At 43.8% G+C, this 23874-nt stretch overlaps 2 protein-coding genes across 2 annotated transcripts; one reads left to right on the forward strand and one right to left on the reverse strand.

Annotated features, from left to right (window-relative positions):
* Positions 1 to 973: 973 nt before the first annotated feature.
* Positions 974 to 4741, reverse strand: LOC136783091 (leucine-rich repeat neuronal protein 2-like). The gene is made up of 6 exons (XM_066742943.1): positions 4295 to 4741; positions 3366 to 3637; positions 2766 to 3025; positions 2358 to 2649; positions 1985 to 2143; positions 974 to 1497 (listed from the first exon to the last, which is right to left on the reverse strand). The coding sequence occupies exons 1-6, from the start codon at positions 4554 to 4556 to the stop codon at positions 1159 to 1161; spliced, it is 1584 nt and encodes a 527-aa protein (XP_066599040.1). The 5' UTR covers positions 4557 to 4741; the 3' UTR covers positions 974 to 1158.
* Positions 4742 to 5540: 799 nt separating this feature from the next.
* LOC136783088 (homeobox protein PKNOX2-like) lies at positions 5541 to 23866 on the forward strand. The gene is given in 11 exon segments (XM_066742941.1): positions 5541 to 5842; positions 7336 to 7550; positions 7617 to 8751; positions 15281 to 15738; positions 16298 to 16498; positions 17221 to 17314; positions 17399 to 17593; positions 17826 to 17957; positions 18273 to 18372; positions 18374 to 18458; positions 18549 to 23866. Coding segments are annotated over 8 exon segments (1494 nt in total). The 5' UTR covers positions 5541 to 5842; positions 7336 to 7550; positions 7617 to 8751; positions 15281 to 15429; the 3' UTR covers positions 18927 to 23866.
* Positions 23867 to 23874: the final 8 nt, after the last annotated feature.

Genomic DNA, 23874 nt, shown 5'->3' on the forward strand with positions numbered 1-23874 from the left:
ACTTGAATTATCTTTCAACCGGATCGTCAAACATTGACCTACTCCACTGCCATCGTACGCACCAAACAACAATCTTAGCTGCACGATATTTGCGATTGGTGCTGCAATACGCCACTTGGATCGCCAAACATTTACTTGTTGCTCCAATTATCTACACTTGGCTCTCCAAATGCCCCGATAAACGATCATATATATATATATATATATATGCATGTAAATAATCACACTCTGGCGTTATATCAACAAGGAATATTCCTCCAATCGACGAAACTTTTTTATGCGATTTATTCGGCAGGTGGATGACCAAACATTGATCTGCTTCACTGTCACTATATACTATGTACACTGTAATAAAGAACAGTCGCAGAGAGTTATATATAGATGAAAAAAATGTTGTCAGGATCATTAGGTATGAATTACTGCATGGATGGCGCTCGAACGCGTGCAACACGCTGTTATCGTGTCCTGGCCTGGGATTTAACGCGCGTCAGTGTCAGTCCGTCTCAGAATCTCCCCCGAGACTTGTTAGAGGTAAAACGAACGGCATATCGGGTTGCGTTCGAAAAACTCCAGGTAATTCCGATTACAGCTTTATCGGCTTCCCCCCGATCACGGCTCAACAAAGAAACTTATGGTAGCCTCGGTTTGGTGCGTCCCGTCGCGTATTTGTATATATATGGCAAACGGGGAGTGGGAGAGAGAGAGAATTTATCAGACAATCCGTCCCAGCTCTGACGTATCTCTTGATTCGAGCAATGCATAATTGCCGGCTTTATATATAATTTATAAGAAGGACTTTCGCGCATGTGCGTGAATCTCTCTAATCCTTCTCCTTACTTGTGTATAAAAGTGATGCGTTTGTGGAAACACTTTGCACCGGATAAATAACACTGTATATGTACGCTTGGAGAGAGAGAGAGAGAGAGAGAGAGAGAGAGAGAGAGAGAGAGAGAGGGATAAGGAAGATAGCAGCTTGAGAGTTCTTGTGGTAAAGTAGGCCACGAATTTTATTAAAAAAGAAGAAAGATGAGAGCAAATCTGTGTCATCCCTCTCACTCTCGCTTGATTTCTTAACAGTAGAGCAATAATATTTCTGAAATATATATAATTGAGAGAAAAAGAAAAAAGAAGGGTGGGGTGGAAGAAGAGAGGAATGAATCAATACATCTGATCATCGTCATTGTTGGAAGTACGTTTGTAGAACGCTCTGGAGAAGGCGGCTGGTCCCTGCGGTCCGCAGAAGAAGAAACCACGTCGCCAGAGGACGAAAAGAGCTAGAGCAAGGGGAATGGCCACTAGGAGACCTATGAGCATCCCGACGAGAATGGCGGCGTCCTTCTCTGGACGGGCGCCGTAGAGATCGGGGCATCTCAGGTGTCGATGGGACAGCGAGCTCAGGTTTTTGCCCATGTGCTCGGGGGGCCCCGAACACCTCAATCCTTCCAATTCCTCCTCCTTCATCCATTTCTTTCCATTCTCCGGCAGCAGCTTCCCTATCTGCACAAGCACCAAACGTTATACATACGCATCAGTATAGTGTATACATTATATTACGATTAGCAATAATTATTCTCTATATTATATAGTTTTCCCCAGGTACATGATTATGGCCAAACTCGCGTATCGATTAACAGCGAGAACAAGACTCTCCCCTCTGATATGTATACAGAGCCGAATCTTGAGTCTGATTATAGTGGGCGCGATCAACTCTACAACTATATATATGTAAATGGAATTGAATCGTTATAGTAAAATATACGAACGCTTTAAAGAGGCCGAATAGTATTCCGCGTGCATGTATTGGCGTTGCAGGGAGATTATAGATTGACCGCGCGGGATATATAGCTATAGAGGGAGAGAGAGAGAGAGAGAGAGAGAGTGAGTGAGAGAGAGCAAAGGCGTTCGCGCGCGCAACCGTCGAAGCAGCTCAGCAACGTTGTATACACGCAGATATGCTGCATACTATTGGCCATGAATATCTTACCAGATATTGATTATCGCAATCGCAGCTCCATTGGTTGTTCGTCAGATCCATTTCTTCGAGTTTGTCCCACCTTCCTACCAAGAGAGATGGCAAATATCGCAGGGCGTTATCGGATAAATCCAATTGCTTCAACGGCGGCCATATCCTTCCCTTCGACGTCTGCACAAATTCACCCATACACATCCATGTTAATATATGTATGTATATAGTTGAAGAGAGAAGAGGGTTGTGTGTCAATGGACGACTAACAGGTCCTTTCACGCGTCATATTTGTATATATGCATGCATAAAGGAAAAAGTTATACATATATATATATATATATAAGTATAGGTAAACTGAGTGTGCGTGGATGGATAGAGCAAGAAGTCTGACCTCTTTGCCAAGAGTAAGCTCGTGAATCTTGGTTAATTTCGGATTATGGCAAATGCTCAGCCTTTCGAGACTGGACAAGCCGGACATGGCATTTTTGCCAATCTCCGTCAAATCTGGCATTCCGCAGAGGCTGAGCTCGGTGAGAGCTGGTAACACCGGAAATCCATGAATCTGCTCGATCAGCTCGATCGGATTGTCGTCCAGGATCAACGACTGCAGTCCTTTGGCATCGTCCAATGCCAGTGGCAGCCTTTCAAATTCATTACCCGCTAGCCTCAACGCCTTCAAGCTCCTGTCCCAAACAATTCGATAGATTAATATTATATTATATATTCGCTAGCTGGCAGTTATGATACATGTACAGACGATGAGATTCGCCAGTTGTTCGCGTTATATATGTATATATACCTTGGCGCGTGAAATATGTGATCGGGCAAATCACTCAATTGACAATTGCTCAAGTCGAGTCGCTCCAAGGATGGGAGGCTGCTGATGGCCAAGGACGTAGGATGGTCGATCACTCTCAGAGGATTTCCAGACAAATCGAGTATCCGTATTCCCATTACGTGCTTGAACAGATCCTGCTTCAGGCTGTGCAAATCGTTCCAGGCCAAATTCAAAACTTTCAGGGCTTTCAATGGCTCGTCGACTACGGCTGAGAATGGGCCCTAAAAATCATTCATATCTACATATATATAGGTATCATTCCTACATCGCGTCCATCAAATAGATTTGAATTAATTTGCAAAGCGAAGAAACACTTATGCTAACAATGCTGCGCGCGCATCACAATAAAATATTAACTGCAATATAGTATGTTTCATCCTAAAGCGCGCGCGCGCGCGCGAGAGAGAGAGAGAGAGAGAGAGAGAGAGAGAGAGAGAGAGGGAGAGTGAGATTTTCTTTTCTTCCTTCCAGCTCTCATCTCCGGCGCAACTGCATGCTGTTAAATCATCCATCCATGTACAGCAAATCAACATATGATGTGAAAAAAGGTTTTAGAATCACCTCGAAAACGTCGGATGTGAAAAATTGCGAGATCAACTCGTTATGACTGAGATCGATCTCGAAGAGGCGTTTGATGTTGTAGAAAGCGCGTTGCTCGATTCTCAGGATACGATTGTGCCGCAGAATTAATTTTTCGATGGTTGCATTGGCGAATGGCTGCAGCCGGATAAGATTGTTCTTCTCGAAAGTGACGACTCGAACCTGGCTCCTCGGCCATTGGTTATCCTTCAAATTGCTCTCCAAGCCCAGTCCCGAACAATCGATTAGCTCGCCTGTGAAAAAGAAGGAGAAGAACAGATACATGTATGTAATAGGTACGCATTGCAGCCGTAGATACGAGGCAGCTTTTACATCGAGACAAAAAATCAAATCAAATCTAATCTATACGCTATGGTTATCGGCATAGATCCATCGACTCTTCCGATAAAAACTCGCCAGAGCATTTTTCAAAGGAAAAGGCCATGTCGTATGCGCGCACACATTTATTCATCTCTTCTGTATATATATATATATATATATATATATATATATATATACTTTATTGTTCATGAAACTTATTTCACTCAATTCCCACTTTGATTAGGGGGATCGAGATGAGTCAATTACTCCTTTCCTTATACCTATATATATATATATATATATATATATACCGATGGAAATGATTAATAGCTAGTGCGTAAGATAGCTTTGCGCGAAGCTATATAGGCATACGTATATATGTATACCTTTGATTCTGAGAAAAGGAGCGATCGACGTACGCGATAAAGATGAGGGAGATTAGGCGCAAACGTTTAATCTATCGCAAACTCTGCAGGAATATTCCCAAACTAAGCCATGCACTATACAATTACATGCAATGATTTCTCACCGGTTCTTTTTTTACACATGTATAAAAAATTATATTTCTATATATAAGTATATATATATACCTGTACAGTTGCAAATATCGCAAACTTTTCTTGCCGGTGGTAGGGGGGGGGTCATGGCTCCCGATGGCGTCGTGTTGCTGCTGATCTCTGTCGCTGAGGGAGGACTCGGCGAACTCGTGAAACTCGTCAAACTCGTGGCAAGACTGTCCTCCGTTCCCTGCGTCGAGTCCCGATCGTTGGCGAGCACGGCTATTTTTTGTCCACCAGCGACGATGCAAAGTGTCGAGAGGAAAAGCGTGAGAAGAAATTGCTCAATTGACATTTTCGCGCGGGGCAATTAAACTACCGCGTCGTGGAAGGAGCGATCGTTTGATGATCCCACTGCAGCAAACTCAGCAAAGTCGCTTCTCGCTTACTTAGATATTCTCTCTCTCTCTCTCTCTCTCTCTCTATGAGCTGAGCTGAATCGGGAACCCTCGGCGCGCCGCTTCTCTCTTCTACATCTCCTCTACTGCACGACGCGACGCAACGCTCAAACTCTTCCCCGATAAGAGCAGAGATAAGATATCGATATAAGCGAAACGATTAGTCACCAAAAAACCACGCAGCCCAAGGTAACCGAGCGTCACGGTGTTAAATCTATACATCTACATCTACAAATCCGGAAATATCCTCGAATCTCGATCCGTCCTTCCTTCCAAGCTAAAAGTAGAAATTTCTTTCGCCGGAGAAGTGGTCGGAGAGCCGAGAGGGCCGAGACTTCCTTCGCTGTTAATCTGCACCTTTTTCCTTTCAAATGTATAGGATAACTTAAAAGCACGCGCGTGTGTCCCCTTCATTTACTTATACATCCTCTGATACACGAAACATTATTCTCTATTTTTATCGATATTACGCAAGACATTGTTTCTAATGTTAAGGTTCTTGCATAAAATTGTCGAAAAGAGCACAGATCCTCGGTTGCCCCTCGGTATTGAAAGTATTTATATATACATATATATACATGTGACGGACCGGAAAATCAATTAGGTGGCGACATCTCGCGATCGAGTCGCGGAACTCGGCAGATAGCTGTATCTCGCAATAGAACCGCGCGAGTCGGATAGGTGGCGACATCTCGCGGTCGAATCCCGTAACCTAGGGAAGATAGCGACATCTTAAAATCGAGTCGCGAATCAGGCATGTGGCGACATCTCGCGGTCCAACTCGGAACCAGTTTGCTATGAGAAAAGTATTGAATCAGTGACGTCACAAAAGACGAGGAGACGATGGTAGGGTAGGGTAAACCAGCCAGCAGCAGGAGAGAGTGTAGGAGTAGACGGGTGTAGACTGTAGAGTGTGTGTGGAGACGATGGCGCGTTGAAAAATGTCCGATAACTTTAATTTATAGTCGCCGTAAATAGTGGTAAACAGTGTTATCCCTTGGGAGTGTGAGTGTGACCGGTAGAGAGATACCAAACCCGGAGTACCGAGGCTTCCATGCACGTGTTGGACTCCGTGTAAAAACCGCCGCTACCCGAGCAAGCCGAAAATTTAGAAAAATAAAACACGCGCCAGCCAATTAGGCCGAAAACTATCGAGACTCGAGTAGGGTGGATCGAAAAGCAGGTTAGAGAAAATGTTCGAAATTTCCCATGAAATTTCATCGAGTCGACGAGTATTCAGCCCTTGCACGATATCCCTCGACCATAAATGCATATTACCGCCAGTTTCAACGAAGAGATTTTGAGGTTAGGTCTTGATTCTTCTGGTGGTGCGCCGCTACACGCGAAAAATTCCTTTCTCGCGCATTTGGCTCCAGTGAACGCCCATTTCTCTCTCTCTCTCTCTCTCTCTCTCTCTCTTCGTTTCCCTCTCTTTTTCATACAAACAACACATACACGGTGGTGTGTACCGTTGATTGATACGATCGATATTGTCAAAGGTCGAGTCTGCCAAGTTTTGGCATGTCAACGATCTGGCCATGCGGCCCCAACAGCGGTCAAATCTTTTCCAATTTCTTTCATTTTTATTTTCCACTCGATACACAAGACCTCTCCCCGTTCTTACATTCTCTAATCTCTCCCCGCAAAAATATTCCACTTATTGATCGTTCAATATTTTTACACTGCATCTCTGCCAAAACAATATGATTCGCGTTCTAAACCACATGCACTCTCATTAATTGAACAAAGTACTGTTAAATTGAGACCGGTGGACGATCCATCGTTACTAGTAACTCTTACTGTTTGACGTACCCCATCTATATATCATTATTAAACGCATTAATTAAACCTGCTCTTGCTAAGAGAATATTAACATGTTGATTAATAGTTATTCGATGGTGCGATAAAAAAGCAAGAACGAGGCTGATTAATCTTTGTCCTTGTATAATTCTCTCTCTTTCTCTCTCTCTCTCTTCCATATACAATAATCCAGTTTTATAATTTGTTCCGTGTAGCATTTAAATATTTACCAACGATATTTTGGATTATAATGTTACCACGATACAGATTAAACTTGGTGAAAATAAAACCGAACGATTTTATCGGAGAATATTAATAATTCAGTGGTTCGATGTAGTGGATTTAAGCGTGTTATTAAAAGTGTGGTAATTGGATTGTGTCTCGCAATAATTACTAGTCGAGCCAAAGCGACTCGATATTCAGCACGCATACACCGATTGTAAAAGGGTTTGCATATAGGCTCCCTGTACAACCTTTCTTTCATTTTTCTTCTCTCTTCCTAAAATAATTAACACCCTGTGCGATATTGTACGCACCGTTAAAGAAATATGAATGCGCCTTATCGCGGCTCTGATATCAAGAGTGTGCGCACTCGCTTCGTAAAGCGAAACGAGTGGATTAGCCAATCAGGCCCGTATCAAAAAAGAGAAAAGCCCACCTGACAGAGCGACACAGTCTACGGAGAGCCCGTGGCAAAAAAAAGTCTTTCCTAGTTGTTCCGAAAATTCGTTAAATTTCACCGGAAATATTACCTCCTATCTGTTAGAAGGAAAGAGAGATGAAATCTCTGTCGTTTTATCGTATTGCATTTATCCAGTGCATCGCGTCTCTTAATAAGATTTCATTTTACATATTTATAAGTGAACGTATTTGCAGGTGCATAAAGATATTGGTCGCCGAAGAAAAAGGGGATGATGCATTGGTGGAAGAGAATCGAGCAAGCAGCGTAGAAGACTCGATTGAAAGGGACCAAATTTTTGAGGCTGCTGCTTGACCCTGGAAAGTTTTATTGCCTAAAGTTGAGAGATCCTTGGTAATATAATATTTGACAATTGATTGGAAAATATTTGAAAGAAAGGCAGAGGCTATGGGTAATTTTTAAAGAGTTTTGTATTGATAAATGGATTGGTGAGATGGATATATTATGTATTGATAAGAGGTGTGTTTGCGTGTGTGTTTTTGGGAGAGAGGTGCCTCTCGTTGGACGCAAAGATAGATACGGCCCTTGGATAGAGGCAACCAACGAACGCGCGCGGCGGAGCAGCCAAGCCGGCCAAGCGACTGACGGAACGATAGAGCGAGAGAGAGAGCGAAAGAGTCAGTAGCTCCGCACTTTTTGCTACGCCCTCTTCGCGCGACCGATCGTATTCCGTAGGAAGCAAAGCTTGCTGCTTACCCATCGGTTATTGACGCTTCGCTGACACGGATCAACTATCACCTTCCCACGCGATAAATATTCTCCCCGCGAGAGAGATAGAGAGAGAGCATCTTCTTCGCACATCTCGTCCGTCCGTCCGGTAGTACTCTACACACACAGTCTCGATTCCCTTCTCTCTCTCTCTCTCTCTCTCTCTCTCTCTCTCTCGCCACACACTACCCCTTCCTTTTTCAATTCTTACTCTCTCGCTATTTCGCCACCCGACGACCCCCCTCGGGGGCCGGCTTTTGCTCGACTCCCGAGATGATGCCAGAGTCAACTCGGCGTCCGTCTGCAGCAGTGCTTCCTCTCCTCTCGATAAAAGCCCGTTGTTAAACATCCATCTCACTTGTCCTTTCCGTTTCATCAGAAAATATCTCTTTATTCCTTGCTATCCATTCCGAAAAGTGTAGAAGTGGGAGAGAGTGAGAGAGATGCGAGGGATGAGAAGAAGGAGAAGAATTTAACGTGTGCTCTGTCGCGTGCTACACACACACACACACACACACGGTATTCGGCAAAGTTGATGTGGATTTCGCGGCGTGTTCTGGTGCCTGGTGTACGTATGCGTGTGTGAGTGTAGAAGCGTAGCTCGCACGAGTGCTGGCTGGTTCGTGGAGGTTCGCGAGGCGCCGGTTCGACCCGAGGATGCCCGCAGCCCGATGACTGACAGATAGTAAACAACCGGTTCGCCATCTTTTGCCTTCTTTCTCCCACTTGTGCGTTTATTTGCTCTTCCGTACTCGGAAGAGGGAGGCAGGCAGGCAGGCAGGCAGGCACGTGGTTGATCGCAATGCGAAATCGTCCCTCGTCAACCTATTCCGACCTTCCAGCACTGCAATAAAAAATCCTACCAGCGCGCGCGCGCTTTCAAGGTATTTTTATTTCATCCTTTTTATCCCGTGCCATGATTAATCGTTATGGGATGTCTCCATCAGTGTTCGACACAGCCACACACGCGTGTAAACATTGAAAGCTCCGATCAATCTCGTTACGTTCTTCTTTCCTTCCTCCCTCTCTCTCCCTCCCTCCCTCTCGCGGTGGATAGCTTGTTTGTCAAGAGCATCAGCAATAACGTTTCTTTTTCAGCCTTCTCTCACGCGTTTAAAAGTTTTACGGTATATATTTGAAACACTATTGCTGCTGCGTATTTCACGCTACGATGCGTGTACCTGACTGTTGATTGAAATTTCACAATTTACAAGTCTCTCATCTAATCGTCATCATCATTTCCTGTTGTCCTGCAGTTTTTCCGGAAGGTCTGGCGCAAAGCATATATAAACACGCCTCGCGTCTAGAGCTGCCAAGCTGTCGAGCTGTCATTCCTCCTCGTGGCTCCAATTTGTTTCTCTATAGTAAAAATTAATTGTTCGCGCTTTCTTAAATTCTAATTCTATAATTTTTCCTCTTCTTCTCCCCTTCTACGCGAGAAAGAGAGCATTCGTCGTGTACCGTGTGTCTGATATTTCTGAGATAACAGAAAGAATAATAGAGACTGGTCAGTGCGTGAAAGCAATCCGACAGAGTGGCACAAGTATACAATCGCTTTATATCGCGCGTACACACATATGCGTATATATACCAACGATTAATCTTGCAAATAATAGCGGCATTCGCCGAAAGTTTTATAGTTGATGGCGCGCGCACGCACGCACGAATAAAGACAGTGCTTTCCATGCACTCCCCCCCCCCCCTCCGCCCCCCGCTCCCTCCCCGATGCTTCTATACTCGACACTAGTATTTAGAGGAAAACTCTGCTGCGTTTCTTTGTGTGCGCGAGTGTGTAAAGCAACTGGCGAAAGCACGAAAACTCATTTGCAGCTTCTAATTTGTATCCCGGTGTTTCTCCCCTTTTGTCCGCCTTCAAGTTTTCTTCCTCCCCTCGCGTCGCATCGCGTCGCGTCCTCTCGCCAGCAACGCGAGTGCCAAGATAAAGAAAATTCTACCCATTCACCAAGGCGTTCTATTAATTAAAGGAAAAGTTGACTTTTTAGCTCGGCTCGAATCAGCTCCACTCGCCTCGAGAGATTCGATAGATTTTTCCACTTTTAAATTGCAGCAGCAGCAGCATGCATTTCTCTCTCAAGGATTCACGCGCTATCATCGAAGAACGAGCTTTCTCTTGCCGCAGCAACTTTTCACACGACGTACCTACCCTGCGGGATTATATCCGTGTGCATCTTCGAAGGAGACGGGCTTTCTCTGGACGCGTGTAAAATACGCCCGGTCGTCGGGATTATTATTTCCGATTCTCGTACTTTGCGCGCCTTGTCTCGTTAGGCTGCTCCAAGAGTATAGGAGGGATGGGGGTGGGGCTCGCCCGCTTTTCTCGGTGTAACAGCTGCGTGAAAAAGCTCCGTGGCACGGCGAAGAATCCGAAAGCAATATAATGTGGCTGCTGATGGCGTGGTTGGGAGGGGAGAGGCCGAGTAAGAAAACTGCCCTGTGCGCGCGGCACTCGCTACCGACGACCGGTGCGAGTTACGATTTTACGGTCGGACCAAGAGGAACGAGTAGGTACATATAGCTGCACTGTGCACGTGGTACTATACCATAGAGCGGGAGGGAGGGGGGGGGGGGGTGGGACGAACGCAGGGATTTTCCAGACTAACGATAACTCTGGCCAAAAACTCATCCTCGCCATCTTTCCCTTTCTCTCCTCGCTCGCGCGCGTGCCCGCACGAAATCCTCTCGCGGAAAAGAGAGACGAGGCTGAGAAAAATTCCGGCGGAAAAATCGTGATCATCCGCTACCAATTTTGGATCTCCATTGCAGTATAGGTATATGGTTGTGTGTTGTGCACAAGGCAACCATGCACCCCAACCTATCGGAAACTGCACCGATCCTTCTTCTGCACATTTCAAACATAAATATACTCAAATTGGCCTGATCAATGTCTCGCGATCGTTGCAGCAGCAGCCACGGGGCCTGGGGATCTGTGTGCGATTACCATTACGATTACGATAGAATCCAAGCTGTGAACATTGCGCCAACTCATTCCCTCTCAGATTCTTAATGCCTCCTACAACACTTTACTACATGTTTCTCTTTGGAACAACTCTTTTTCGAATCTATCCATATCCATGGTAAAAGTAGCTATATTTATATATAGTTTCGTCAAATATTTGCATAGATTGGCATTTGTTGCTTCTCGTGCATTCGGTTATATACTCACGGTACGTGGAACGTTTCAACTGATTTCTAAAGAAAATATTGACTGTTTTATTTGTCACTTGCGCACCGTTCGACGAGGAGTGACGCGCAAGAATTTTTTGGCAAGAAAATATTTTGATGAAAAGTGGAGAAATTGCGCAAAGGTTCGATTGCACAGAGTCAGCGCGATCGAGGGCTGGGTTGGTCCGTACGAATCTGAGAAAGGCCGTGAGAGTGACGAATGGGAATAGGGGAAAATGAGAGAAAAGCGGCGGCTGTGCTCTTGCGCTTCTACAGGTGGCAGGGCTGGTAAATGTTTGAGGGTAGGAGCTAGAGAGAGAGAGAGAGAAAACTGACCGTTCCTTGTCAGCGATATTATTTTAAATGAAAACAGAGAGCGAGCAGCGGCGTGCGGGGGAGACGATAAATATGAGCTTTAACGGAAAGTCGCGCGCCACTTGCAAGTAATGGCGTCTCTCTGCTAGCTGCTCTATACTCGACGACGCGGACCTAGTACAATGGCAAAGAGAGGGCTGGATTTTGCCCCTCTTTCTCCCCCTTTACTTTCTACTATCTATCCTAGCTCCTTTTACTCTACACGCATCTCCTTTCACGCTATTTCCACGTCGACTCCCTTATATCCCTTCCTTTCTCTCCCCCCCTCCTCCTCCTCCCCCCCCCTACTTACTTACTCTTCTTATATTCCTCTTCCGCTTCCCAAGCTTTGAAAAAACTTTTAGACGAGCCAGTCGGGCGCGCGCGCGCGCGCACGCACGGCTCAGCCTTTATATTGTAATACGCGACTCTCCATATCTATATGTTACTGCATAAGGGAAAGAGGAGAGAGGGTAGAAAATCGCGCTGCCAAAATCAGTGAGAGGAATCGATCTTATTAATCGCTTACTCATTCGCATCCTAAGCTATACGTATCTGTCGCGAATACAGGCTTTAATAATATTATAAACGTATCTTTGTATTAATTTTCAAGCAAAATTGCTGGGGATGCAGCTTTTGGCAAACTTTCTTCAATGATCGTTCGCTTCAATTTTCTTTCTTTCTAAATGTCTCTCTATAGTAAGGTTCGTTTGACCAGAAATATGCAAGGTCGCGCCCAAACCGATCACTCAAGATGTAAGTGAGGAGCGCACAATCGAACGTTCGATTAGACGAATCGCGCGTGGCGTCATTCCAATCTTGCGTTCGACAGAAAAAGCTCCAGTGCCATTCTGCAGACGCGAGCGAGCGAAGCGTCAACTTGGCAGGCAGTTGGCACCTCACCACTTTTATCCTTTTCGACCGCTCTCTCTCTCTCTCTCTCTCTCTCTCTCTCTCTCTCTCTCTCTCTCTGTTGAAGCACTTGTTTACCTCTTTTGCTCAGCTCCCTTATTTATCTTCGAAAACAAATTTTTCCACTCTCAACTCAGCTCTAAACTTTTGGGGAGAGATGTGCTCGACAAAGTTTTTCAAAAGATTCTTTCGACCCTTCTCTGAATGGTTTGGCGTTTGATTCTTCAGCCAGTACTCGATATAAAATATTTAAAGCTAGACCATTAATCTTTGGATCTGAGCTTACTTTCTATTCGTAGAATGCAGGCATATATACACATGCATCAGTTTTTCCACTGGTTTGCAATTATCAATGTTGGTCGTGCGCGATCATCGGCGTTGGCTCTGCATAATAATAACCTAATTTCCCATTTATCCTAGCTCTGCAAGCTTTCTCCTCGCCCGAAACTCTCCCCCCACGAAATTTCTTCCTTTTCTTCTCCTGCAACCATGTATACGAATGAAGCGTCGACCACCACCATTCCTTTCCATCGTCATTTTCCCTCGGTCAATGCTTCAGCCTTTCAACCTTTTCCACACCAAAGGTCGTTCGCAAGGAATGCTCCCCAGCCATATGTCAGAGAGAGAGAGAGAGAGAGAATATCAACACAAATTAGCACAATCCGAAGATGTACGTGTTTTATTGGATATAGCTAGTTGCACTTTTTGCGTATATCGTTAGGATCTTAGAAAACAGATTCGCGTGCGTCGTTTAGAATTATTCCATCGGACGACCAGGCCAATAAGACAGATATCCTCGGGACATCCTTGAAACGCGCGCTCCGAGGATAGCCATCTCACGCGTCCAGCGAACATGCCCAGGATATGTATATGTTCCTTGAACGTCTCGCGCTATATAATACTGCCGTAAATGCAACTAGAAGCTTTTATACGAAACTCTTATTAAATTACACCCTTTGCTTTACCCGAGATTATCTATCAAATCAATTCCTTTTTACAAAGATATATAAAGACATAAAAGAAATCCTTTAAAAATGGAAAACACGTATACTCTTTGAAATAAGAATATACCAATTAAAGTTGATTGGTGCGATAAGTCTCGTCATGCCGATTCCACTCATGTTTCACTCTGAGGAGGAAAAGCACATGCTTTTTTCCAGTGGCCAATGATATTTGATAAAAGAGTAAATGTGCGAAGCTGGTATGGAAGGTATATACATACGAGAGAGCTCAGGGTATAGGGGGATGAAGCTTCTCCCTCGCTCTCTCTCTCTCTCTCTCTCTCTCTATTCGCGGCAAGCGTAAAGAGAGGGAGAAAAGAAGAAGTGGACAAAGTTGGAGGCGGCAGGTTAGAGAGACGCTTCGCGACTGGCTTAGGGGGTAGAGAGACTCGAGTGGGGCGGGCGCGGCCGTATATGGGAAGGAGAAAAGAAAAAGGGAGAAAGAGGAGAATTGGCGAGAGGGTAGAGCCGAGAGCGTAGCAGGGCGCCACGAAGAACCGAACGAGCAGCACTGCATTTAAATGTCATCATTAGGAGGCTCGAGCGCCATCAGCTACCGGCTACACCGGCATTCCGCCTTCCATTCCGAACGTCCCTTTTGAATTTTCCCGAACCTCATACACGCCGTTTCGGCATGAATAAATAAAATGCTGCGGCAACCTACTCTCTCTCTCTCTCTCTCTCTCTCTCTCTCTCTCTCTCTCTCTCTCTCTCTCTCTCTCTCTCTCTCTCTCTCTCTCTCTCTCTCTCTCACTCTCTACCCCCCTCCAAACTCCTTCCTCCACCCACTCTCTGCTATGCCAATACACACCAAAATCGATCTTGCACGAAATTAACCCCCCCCCCCCCCATTCCTCCTTCTTAAACTAGACAATAAATTTCATCATAAACAAACTCACTCTTTTGTCTCCAATTTCACTTTTAGCCGATCACCCTCCTACCTCTACCACCGATTATATATAGTTCATCACGTCCTTCCCCTTCCTCGAAAACTTGACATTTTGAATATATAAATAGAGCATTTTTGTTTCAATATATTATATTCATCTCTCGATAAAAATATATACTCTCCAGAGAGAAGAAACGACGTGTTCCACTCTCTCTCTCTCTCTCTCTCTCTCTAATCACTATTTTTTACAAGGCTCGGAGGAGTTGCTCCTTTTAACCACTTTCTCGCCAGATTCAAGTAGGTAGTCCAGTAACATCGGCTTCGAATGAAATTATAGCGATGCTCCGTACTGGCACAAAAATGTTATTCGTAGGAAGAATAGCTGCAATCTTAATAGAGGAGACAAGTACCTCGGATTACTCGTATAAAAAAGATCTTTTCACACGAGAGTTCTCTTAAAATGTTATACATCTCTAGGAGTCATTTGTCACGAGTAAAAGAAATGCTTGTATTAAAGAAAAGTAAGATATTTCATAACGGTATAGTATAAGGACTATGTGGAAGAATGATTGGTTAAATAAAGGGATGCTGGACTGGTATATAGGAAAGAAATATCGATCGATCGACCGACGCGTATTAAAAGTGTAGCTTTAGCCTGGGGAGGTGGTTTTGTCCAATAGTTTAAGTCACTGGACTATAGTATATACTATGTGTTCCCTTGTGTACGTGAACGGAGCCGCGTTGACTTTTAAGGGAGTCCCGTATGAGAAACTCGAAGAAAAACTCATCGTCTCCTCTAGCACTGTCACTTTTGTTCTTCTAGCTATCGCCGCCACGGTATACACTCGGTTACATTTTTCTATATAGAAATAGCAGCCAGGCCCAACTCACTCCCTTACCCACACCCCCGTGTGTCGCATTGCCATTTTTCTCTACATCCCCCCTCCCACTGTGATCAAAAGCAAAACTCTCTGTACATAAACATATATATATATATATATATATATATATACATGGGAGGAGAGGGACGATTAAAAGAAAAAATAATTCTAACCATTGTACTCGTTCTTGCAGGTGGACTCGTGGACGAGAGAGAGGGAGGGGGGAGAGGGAGAGAGTAAGAGTTCGAAGGAGCAGGAGGAGGGGGAGGAGGAGGAGGAGGAGGAGGAGGAAGCCTTGGAGGATTGGGGCAAGGATGGAAGTTTGCAGGAAGGAATGATAGAATGCAAGAGGGTAGCACCGCCGTGGCGCTAGCGATGGTGACTCCTGGTTACGATCAGGACCCTGCGAGTGGGGTTGCCGATTACACAGCGCACCAGGATCAGGCCCAATTCGAGGCTGACAAACGAGCCGTCTACAAGCATCCGCTGTTCCCCCTCCTCGCGTTACTATTCGAAAGATGCGAGCAGGCTACTCAGAGCTCGGACAACTCCACGTCCGAGAGCTTCAACATGGACATCCAGGCCTTTGTCCAGCACCAAGAGAGAGACCGAAAGCCTTTCCTCATCAATGACCCGGAGATTGACGGTTTGGTGAGACACAAACTCTCCCTCGAGATTTTGGCAAGGGGCAGCGGGAGGTGGGAGGGTGGAGCGTGGAAAAGTATACTATCAGAACCCCATACAGAAATTACGGACAATTTCTATATCTTTTATATCCTATACAGTAACTTTTGATCTTAAGACTCGAGGAGATGCGCGTACTCTTCCAGTTTGCTACGCTGTCAATGCTGCGCCGCTCTTACAATTGATTACCAGCTGTATAACGACCAATAATACTATCTTATCTTCACTCGACGTGTACCACACAACCATTGCTTCGCTCACTTTTTCCCTTATCTCAAATGTATATATGACCATGACTTTTCACAAACTGTTCAATTATCGACCACTAATTACTATGTATGCCACTGTAGTTGACAATCGGGCCTCATTCAAGCCTCGAAATACGTTAGAGAGGAGCCAAGGGCTATGTTGAGATTGTTAATGGGGTTGGCGAGGGGGGGGGGGGGGGGGGGGAGTATGAAAAAAGGGAATATGCTCGAAAACAATTGATGAGAGCTTTCGATTAATGTGAAATTATTCGTTTTAGATGATCAAGGCGATACAAGTGCTGAGAATTCATTTGTTGGAGCTGGAAAAGGTACAGGAGCTGTGCAAAGATTTTTGCAACAGATACATCACGTGCCTGAAGGGAAAGATGCAAAGCGAGAATTTGCTTCGCAGCGATTACAGTCATCATGGGCACGATATGGGTCCATCCAGTGGGAGCAATGGCAGCAGTCCGTTGCAGGTTGGTTCAATTCTCTCTCTCTCTCTCTCCTCTCTCTCTCTCTCTCTCTCTCTCTCTCTCTCTCTCTCTCTCTCTCTCTCTCCTCTCTCTCTCTCCTCTCTCTCTCTCTCCTCTCTCTCTCTCTCCTCTCTCTCCGCAAGGCATGACACTGCCATTTCCATAACCTTGGTAGATATCCTCCAATATCCTCTTAACGAAAGGGATGCACAAGAACCGCTGTCGAATCAACTCTGTCAACTAATTTTCAAAGATTAACCCTTGGCTACCTTGAAATATACTAGAGCTTCAACCACTGCACCCCCTTCGCGTTCTTCAAATTTAAACAGTACATATAAATATCGATGCTTTACTAAACTTTAAATTCTCTAATGCTTCTGCAATCTTTGCTCGCTTACATCGGGACGAGAATTATCAAGAAACTCTATACTATCAAATTTCTTTTTAGATTAATCGCGATACGGTGTTGGCATAATTTTGTTACAATGGGAGCTGCGTTCCTTGGGTAATTTTGCAAATCAATCGTTGAATTTATAGCTGTACAGGTGTACGGGGGTTGGGAGGGGGGGGGGGGGAAGGATAAGGGGGTGATTATCAATACAACGATATCTTTGGCGATTGGGAAACGATTGGGTGGAGGATTTGGCGGTGCTGGTCCATCTCTTAGGATATTATAGAATCCCACCCCTGTTCTCTGACGGCTAGTGTCGACATATATTTGCCAGGTGCTGTCATCTACAGGCAATGATGTTGAGTCGGGAGCTAACGGACTCAGAGTGAGCAGAGGAAGCTCTTTGTCGGAGAATGGTGGCGGTGGCGGTGGCGGTGGCGGCGGTGGCGGCGGCGGCGGCGGCGGTGGCAGTGGCAGTGGCAGCAGCAGCGGTGGCAGCAGCGGAAATCAAGGAATCCTGCAGAACGAGAGCGGCAACGACAGGCCATCATCGGTCAGATCGTCCTCGTCCCTTCAGCGATCCATCACCTCCAACAACCAAGAGCACGACGAGCCCCTCTCTCCCTCGGCCGTGCACGGCAGCACTCCACTCTCGCAAATTGGAGCTCATCCTTGTACACCCGTTAACGACATGTACCTTGGCCAAGGTTGGTCCCATCTCATCTCTCTTCTTTCGAGACGTCTCTCACCCGCCCTTCTTTCCTTCCTTCCTCACTCCCACCACAAATCGACCCCAACAAATCTCTTTCTGCTCTTGAATCTTCGCTCTATCGTTCTTCTCCCCATCTCTATATAACAACGGGTCCGATTCCTATCCAAGGAAAAAAGTATCAATCTGGAACTCTTTTCAACAAACTTTACGTTAAATGATATTTCTAGATGATATGGAACACGTGAATGCATTCGAAAGAATTTATGTCGAAGAGGCTGGATATTGGGGTCTCCTTCCGTTGCAAGCACGATACCGCGAAAATCTGGATAATGGATACTCTAGTAATAGAAAAGGCATCGGTTAGATATTTTTTACAAGAGCTTACACCTCTCTCACTCTTTCTCTTTCTCTCTCCCTGTCCCTGTCCCTCTCGGTAGAGTATTATATAATCTTTGATCGTAGCGCGCGCGCGAAGATTGAACGTCAACGCCAAACCTACCAATGCAATTTCAACACGATTGCACACAAACACACACACACATGCTTAAATCAACTAGAAAATCCATGCAGTAATTGCAATAGTCCCCTGCAAGTAGGTATGACGTTGACGAAATCCATTTGGCTATCATCCCAACGTTATGTTATCGGCTATTCATAGACTGATCCGCGCTCAGATATTACTGTTGCAGGTTCTCCTTCGTCGGCTCCTAGCGACGAAGAGGACGAGGGATGTGGCACTGGAACTGCAACGTCCAATCATGGCAGCGGACACGCCCAGTAAGAAAGGAAGGCAAAAGCGTGGCGTTCTTCCGAAACAGGCCACGAGTATCATGAGAGCGTGGCTCTTCCAGCATATAGTCGTAAGGATACTCTCCTCCTTTCCTTCTTCAAACGCGATTATGGAGAATGAACGAGCAGGACTTTAAAAATTATTTCTTTTTGTTTTGCAGCATCCGTATCCAACGGAAGACGAGAAACGTCAAATAGCGAGCCAAACGAGTCTAACGCTGCTGCAGGTAAACAATTGGTTCATTAATGCTCGTCGACGAATTTTGCAACCGATGCTGGATGGCTCTTCAGCGGAATCGGTACCAAGAGCAGGTAAACGTCACAAGGTATCGAAACACTCGCAACAGCAGCAACAGCACCATCAGCAGCATCAACATGCGCAGCAGCAACATCAGCAGCAGCAGCAGCTACAGCAGCAGCAGCAGACTGGAGGCTGGCAATCCGAAGACATGAGCAGTGACTCAGGTTCTAGCGACGGTGAGGGAGGTGCCGATAGATCGAAAGATGGTAACGACAGCGACGAAGACGATCTTCACTGACCTCCGTCGATCACCCATACGTCGAACTTTTTGCGGTACCTTCAAATCCAGTTGCTCATTACAGTATTAAGGTATTCGAGGGTAGATTTCGCTTTTACTGTCAAATACGTAATTATTCTCGCGAAAACCAAGGGTATGTGGCTAGGGGTTATCACGCTCTCTCTCTCTCTCTCTCTCTCTCTCTCTCTCTCTCTCTCTTCCCTCTTCCCTCTTCCCTCTCCCCTCTCCCCTCTCCCCCTATACATTTCTCTCCATCTTTCTACTGGTCTTTCGATAATCTACTTACAGCATTTAAACACAGTCTTTTCTCTATCCCCTTTTCCCCCTTTTTCCGTCTATATCGCCAAGAGAGTCACTTGTTCTTCTCAACGAAAGATCACTTTTAAGCCTCTTGCGCGACTGATGTTTATTGTGAGAAGGCAAGAGAGGCAACCACGAGCAGTCCTTTTTCAACTAAGATTCTAAACTCAGTATCCAAAAATGTTAAAAGAAAAAAAAAACAAAATGAACAATTAAAAGAAGAACCAAGATATTTTATATCTATATGAAAATGATGATAGAAACTATTCCTTCAGTTTAATTTCCAATAAAGAGGAATTATATGTTTTCTTCCTAAGGAATAACGGCTAAATGTTAAACGGAAAAGTTGTAAAGCATAAATTTATTTTTTAATATCTTGCAATATATATCTCATCTTATAAGAAATTATAACCAGGTATAATTATATATAGGCTGTGTAATACTTTGGTTTTTACCTTGTCCCTCCGTGCGCGGAAAATGAGAATGTATACTTGTAAAAAGGTTTAACAGCTGCCGAAAGAAGCCCCACGTGCAACCGCGAAAGCTTCTATGCAATCATATGCTTTCCATTATTCAAAGTCTTCCGTTTACTATGTTGTATTCTTCCACTTATCGATAACATTTAGCAGTTGGTTTTAATTTCTTTTACCGTCACTTTTAATCAAGTGTATAGTAAATACGTCGTGTCTCTTTTACTATTTTTTTGTCTTCTCATTTTACGCAAACGAATGATCGATGCACGATAGGAGATGTACAAAAAATTAATTGTGAAAATATATTTATAATCATTGTAACCATCGGATGTAGGCAATAATGGATCGAAAGAGACATACGAAGGTCAGTGAATCGATAAGCGTTGTTGTAACAACGGGGAGTTTTTTTCTTCTGGTGTATATCCGTGCCATTAAAAGAGCGTGGTAACTTTCGCGTTAGTCTCTATTCAACTCTGCAGTGTCGTGGCATAGCAAAGTGTGCTGTCCCTCCAAGATAATAATAACATAATATTATTATTACTACTACTACTACTACTTCTACTACTACTACTACTACTACTACTACTACTACTACTATACTACACTCTACTATTACTATATTACTACTACTACTACTACTACTACTACTAATAATAATAATAATAATAATAATAATATTAATTGTAACGACATCAACAACAACAACAATGATAATAGTATAATACTACTTTGAATATATGATGATTATATTTTTAAACTCTAAGTGTCGTCTTTATAAGTGTAATGCAGCTTGCAAGATGGAGTACTGCTGTATATATATATATTAATATACAAAACTGTTAGAGAGAGGAAAAAAATTAAGAGTTATAGGAAAATTATTGGATTATTATTATTATATAGTATGGTGGGGGCGACACTCACATGCCATTTATAGTTCGTAAGCATTTGTACGATCGCTGTCTACATATGATCATCTAGTTTTACTAAAAAAACATGATGGAGCAAGAGAGTAAGAATGATAATAAATGTAAACGCACGTGTCCGCCCGCGTGTACGCGTGTATGTGTGTGTATGCGTATGTTGGAATGTGTGAGAGCTAAAGAGCAACACAGAGTTATGTGTATACTTGAATTTATTTAGTACAATTGTCTGTATTTGAAGAAACATGATTATTCTCAAATTAGGTAAGCTTCGTCTGCTCGTGTGTGCGTGTGTATATATATATAATATTATATATAATATCTGCGTATAAATATCATCCCGAATAGAGATATTCATTTGTGCTTCGTTGTCGATTTCCACACGTTCCGTCCATAACATTTCTCAAGTTCTTTAAAGAAAATTGGTTTTCACGCTTTTCAAAGACATCTCGGTCCTATAACTTACGATCAACTTATATTTTCAAAACGTTCCAAAGATTGGCTCGATAGATTTCATTCTCATATAGAGACATAAATGTTCTATTTTGTCAAGAAAAAAAGCATATATGTATATCTCCCCGTGTACATATTACATCTGATGTGTATTGCCATTTTGGATTGAAACGCATTATACCGTTCCTAAAGAGCGCTCGGTCAAGTGCACGTTGAGCGAGAATTACGTTGACTATATATTTAATAGTGCGCAGCACACTCACTTCCATTTCTATCGTCTCTTTTGCGTCTCAGCTTGTTCGACAATATTTTTGAAAAAATACATTATAATCGATGACTCAAGGACCGGCTGCTCTCTCCGCGTTTAACCGATCACTCGTCCACATACTGTCCCAGCCCTTTTCAATCGGAACGATCTGCTGCAAGCTAGCTCATTCCCATGGCACTAGTCACACTCGAATTTCTGCAGGGCAGAAGCCACGTGTACATGAAACTTTAATATCCACGATCGTGACAAACCGATAATCATTGCTTTTACACTTTGGTTCTTGTTTGGTTTTTTATGTATATAGTAATAACCAGAGTGCTTCCATTAGTAAGCTGCGCTAGGGATTGCCCAAACGGGAGAGCGAGAGCGAGAAAGAGAAAGAGAAAGAGAGAGAGAGAGAGAGAGAGTTTTCTTCGCTTTTTTCCCTCACTCCTCTCATCTTCTTGAAAAGTGTCATTTTTCTTTTAAAAAGAAAGCAACTTGCCAGCCTCGATTAGAGTCTACTTTGTCCTCGCGTCGTGTGTGTGTGTTCAATGCTATTCTCTTAGATTTAACGCGCATTGCACTCTGACTGAACGATCTGTAAAACTGTGTATTATCAATTGGAGACAGCTAACAGTATAGCTCCATGTATATATGGTGTAACTCCCTAAGCAAGCCTCGAGTGACACTCGATCACGAATATTTCCAACGAAAGAGTGATATAATTTGGCATAGACATTTTTGTTGTGTTTTTCTTTCCTTTGCTTCTTTCTCTTGTAATTTTCACATGTATATCGCAACACGCGATCGTCCAATGCTCTGTGTTTTCTTACTAGCAGCGAAGAGCATCAATTTTTCGAATCTTAACAATGTGATCAAGTATTAATCCCCCTGCCGGGGAGAAAAAAAAGACGAAAAGAAAAAAAAACACTGATTTATATCACTGTTTCTAAAGTATATAGCAATAATCTAGATTCTCTCGACAATTCGCATATCCGACGTTTCATTCGGTCATTGCATTGCAATATTTTCATTTGCAATTATAAGACCCGCATGCGTCATAATGGATCCAGAAATTTTGTAATTTTATAACATAATGAGAAGCCATTGCGTGCCAAACGGAATGAAAGATGTACGACGAGTTGCGACGATACGCGACTTTGAGAAAATCACATGTTATAATTGAAAGAGTAGTGTGCTTTTAAAGAGGGATTGGTGCCACTGGTGGGGAGGGGGGGGGGGTGGAGGCAGAGGCAGGGGTCTTGCCCGAGAAAGGCAACGGGAGAATTTCAGATCTAATTGCGCCATTGTGTGAGAGCAATGGGGGGAAGGCGATAGTTCTGTACGGCACTGGAATGGATCAACGAGAGGAATTTGTGCTTTTTTGAAATATTTGATAATGCAGTAACCGAATGATATCGTTGCTCCAGCTCATAGTAAACGACTTGCCACCTGATACGGGGCTATACTGTATTTTGAATAATTAGAGATTAGAGATAAAAAAGCTAGTTTAAGAGGTAGGTGATAAGGCTGAACCACGTATACGTATGTGCTGCGGCACCAGACGACTGTGATAGCTCGGTGGGCGGTGCCCAGCCTCCTACTTCATACTTGTATACTATATAGATATGATTATTATTATAAATTACTTAAAAGAATGGAAAAAGCGAGAAATCTTACCGAAGAGGTTCGACGTGCGCGCCGCGCGACTAACGTGTGACAAGTCAAGCTCTACCTATACTCTCTCTCTCAGCCTGAGCAGACCAATTCCCTTCGCGTGCACTCCAGATGAAACTTTGCGCGCAATGGACGAAAAGGCTGCACAGGCAGTTTCAGCTGGATCTCAAAATATTGTCGCACGTCAACCTCGCGCAATCTGCAAATTCTGCCCGTGATTCATCAATTACACTATCTCGGATAGGAGTGGACCAAAACCCTGATACATTTCAAAACTCATCTTTCACCCTTTCCTCTTATTCAAACTTCCGACTTACTTACGCTTCTTTCCTTACGCGGTCCAGAATCAATATAATCGTGACACTGCGTCATCTCATATTTCCCTTCAGTTTTATCTTACAAAGGGGAGAAGCCAGCCAATCCATTTCTCAGCCCTTTACTTCCCTCCCCTCTTCATTCTTTCCCTTCTCCACCAATCTTCCTTTCCAAGTCTTCCATTAATTTTCTTTCGTATTTCCTATTTTTCAATAAGAAATACACAAATTCGTTAATTATTGTTGTTATTATATTCTAATTTAGTTGTTACTTGTTGGCTATTCGATATATACTCTTCCTACAATGTATACGAAATTTAGGGTGGATCGCTCTTGTAATACTTGGCAGAAGATTTACGAGACTATATTTGGTCCATTCCTAGCTTGATAAAAAAGTTTCAAGTCGTAAATTATACGTACTACACATAAATGCATATTAAAAAAAAAGTATATATATAAAAATAAATAAATTGAATACTTCTCTCTTATGTACATCAACGCCCTGTTAAATAAGTTGTTCAATGATAATAAACGCTATCACGCTTGCAATACATTCACTAC

This window comes from Prorops nasuta, unplaced genomic scaffold (assembly GCF_024137725.1).
Source record: "Prorops nasuta isolate Cenicafe-Biocafe unplaced genomic scaffold, Cenicafe_Pnas_1.2 PNAS00032, whole genome shotgun sequence".
Lineage (NCBI taxonomy): Eukaryota > Metazoa > Arthropoda > Insecta > Hymenoptera > Bethylidae > Prorops > Prorops nasuta.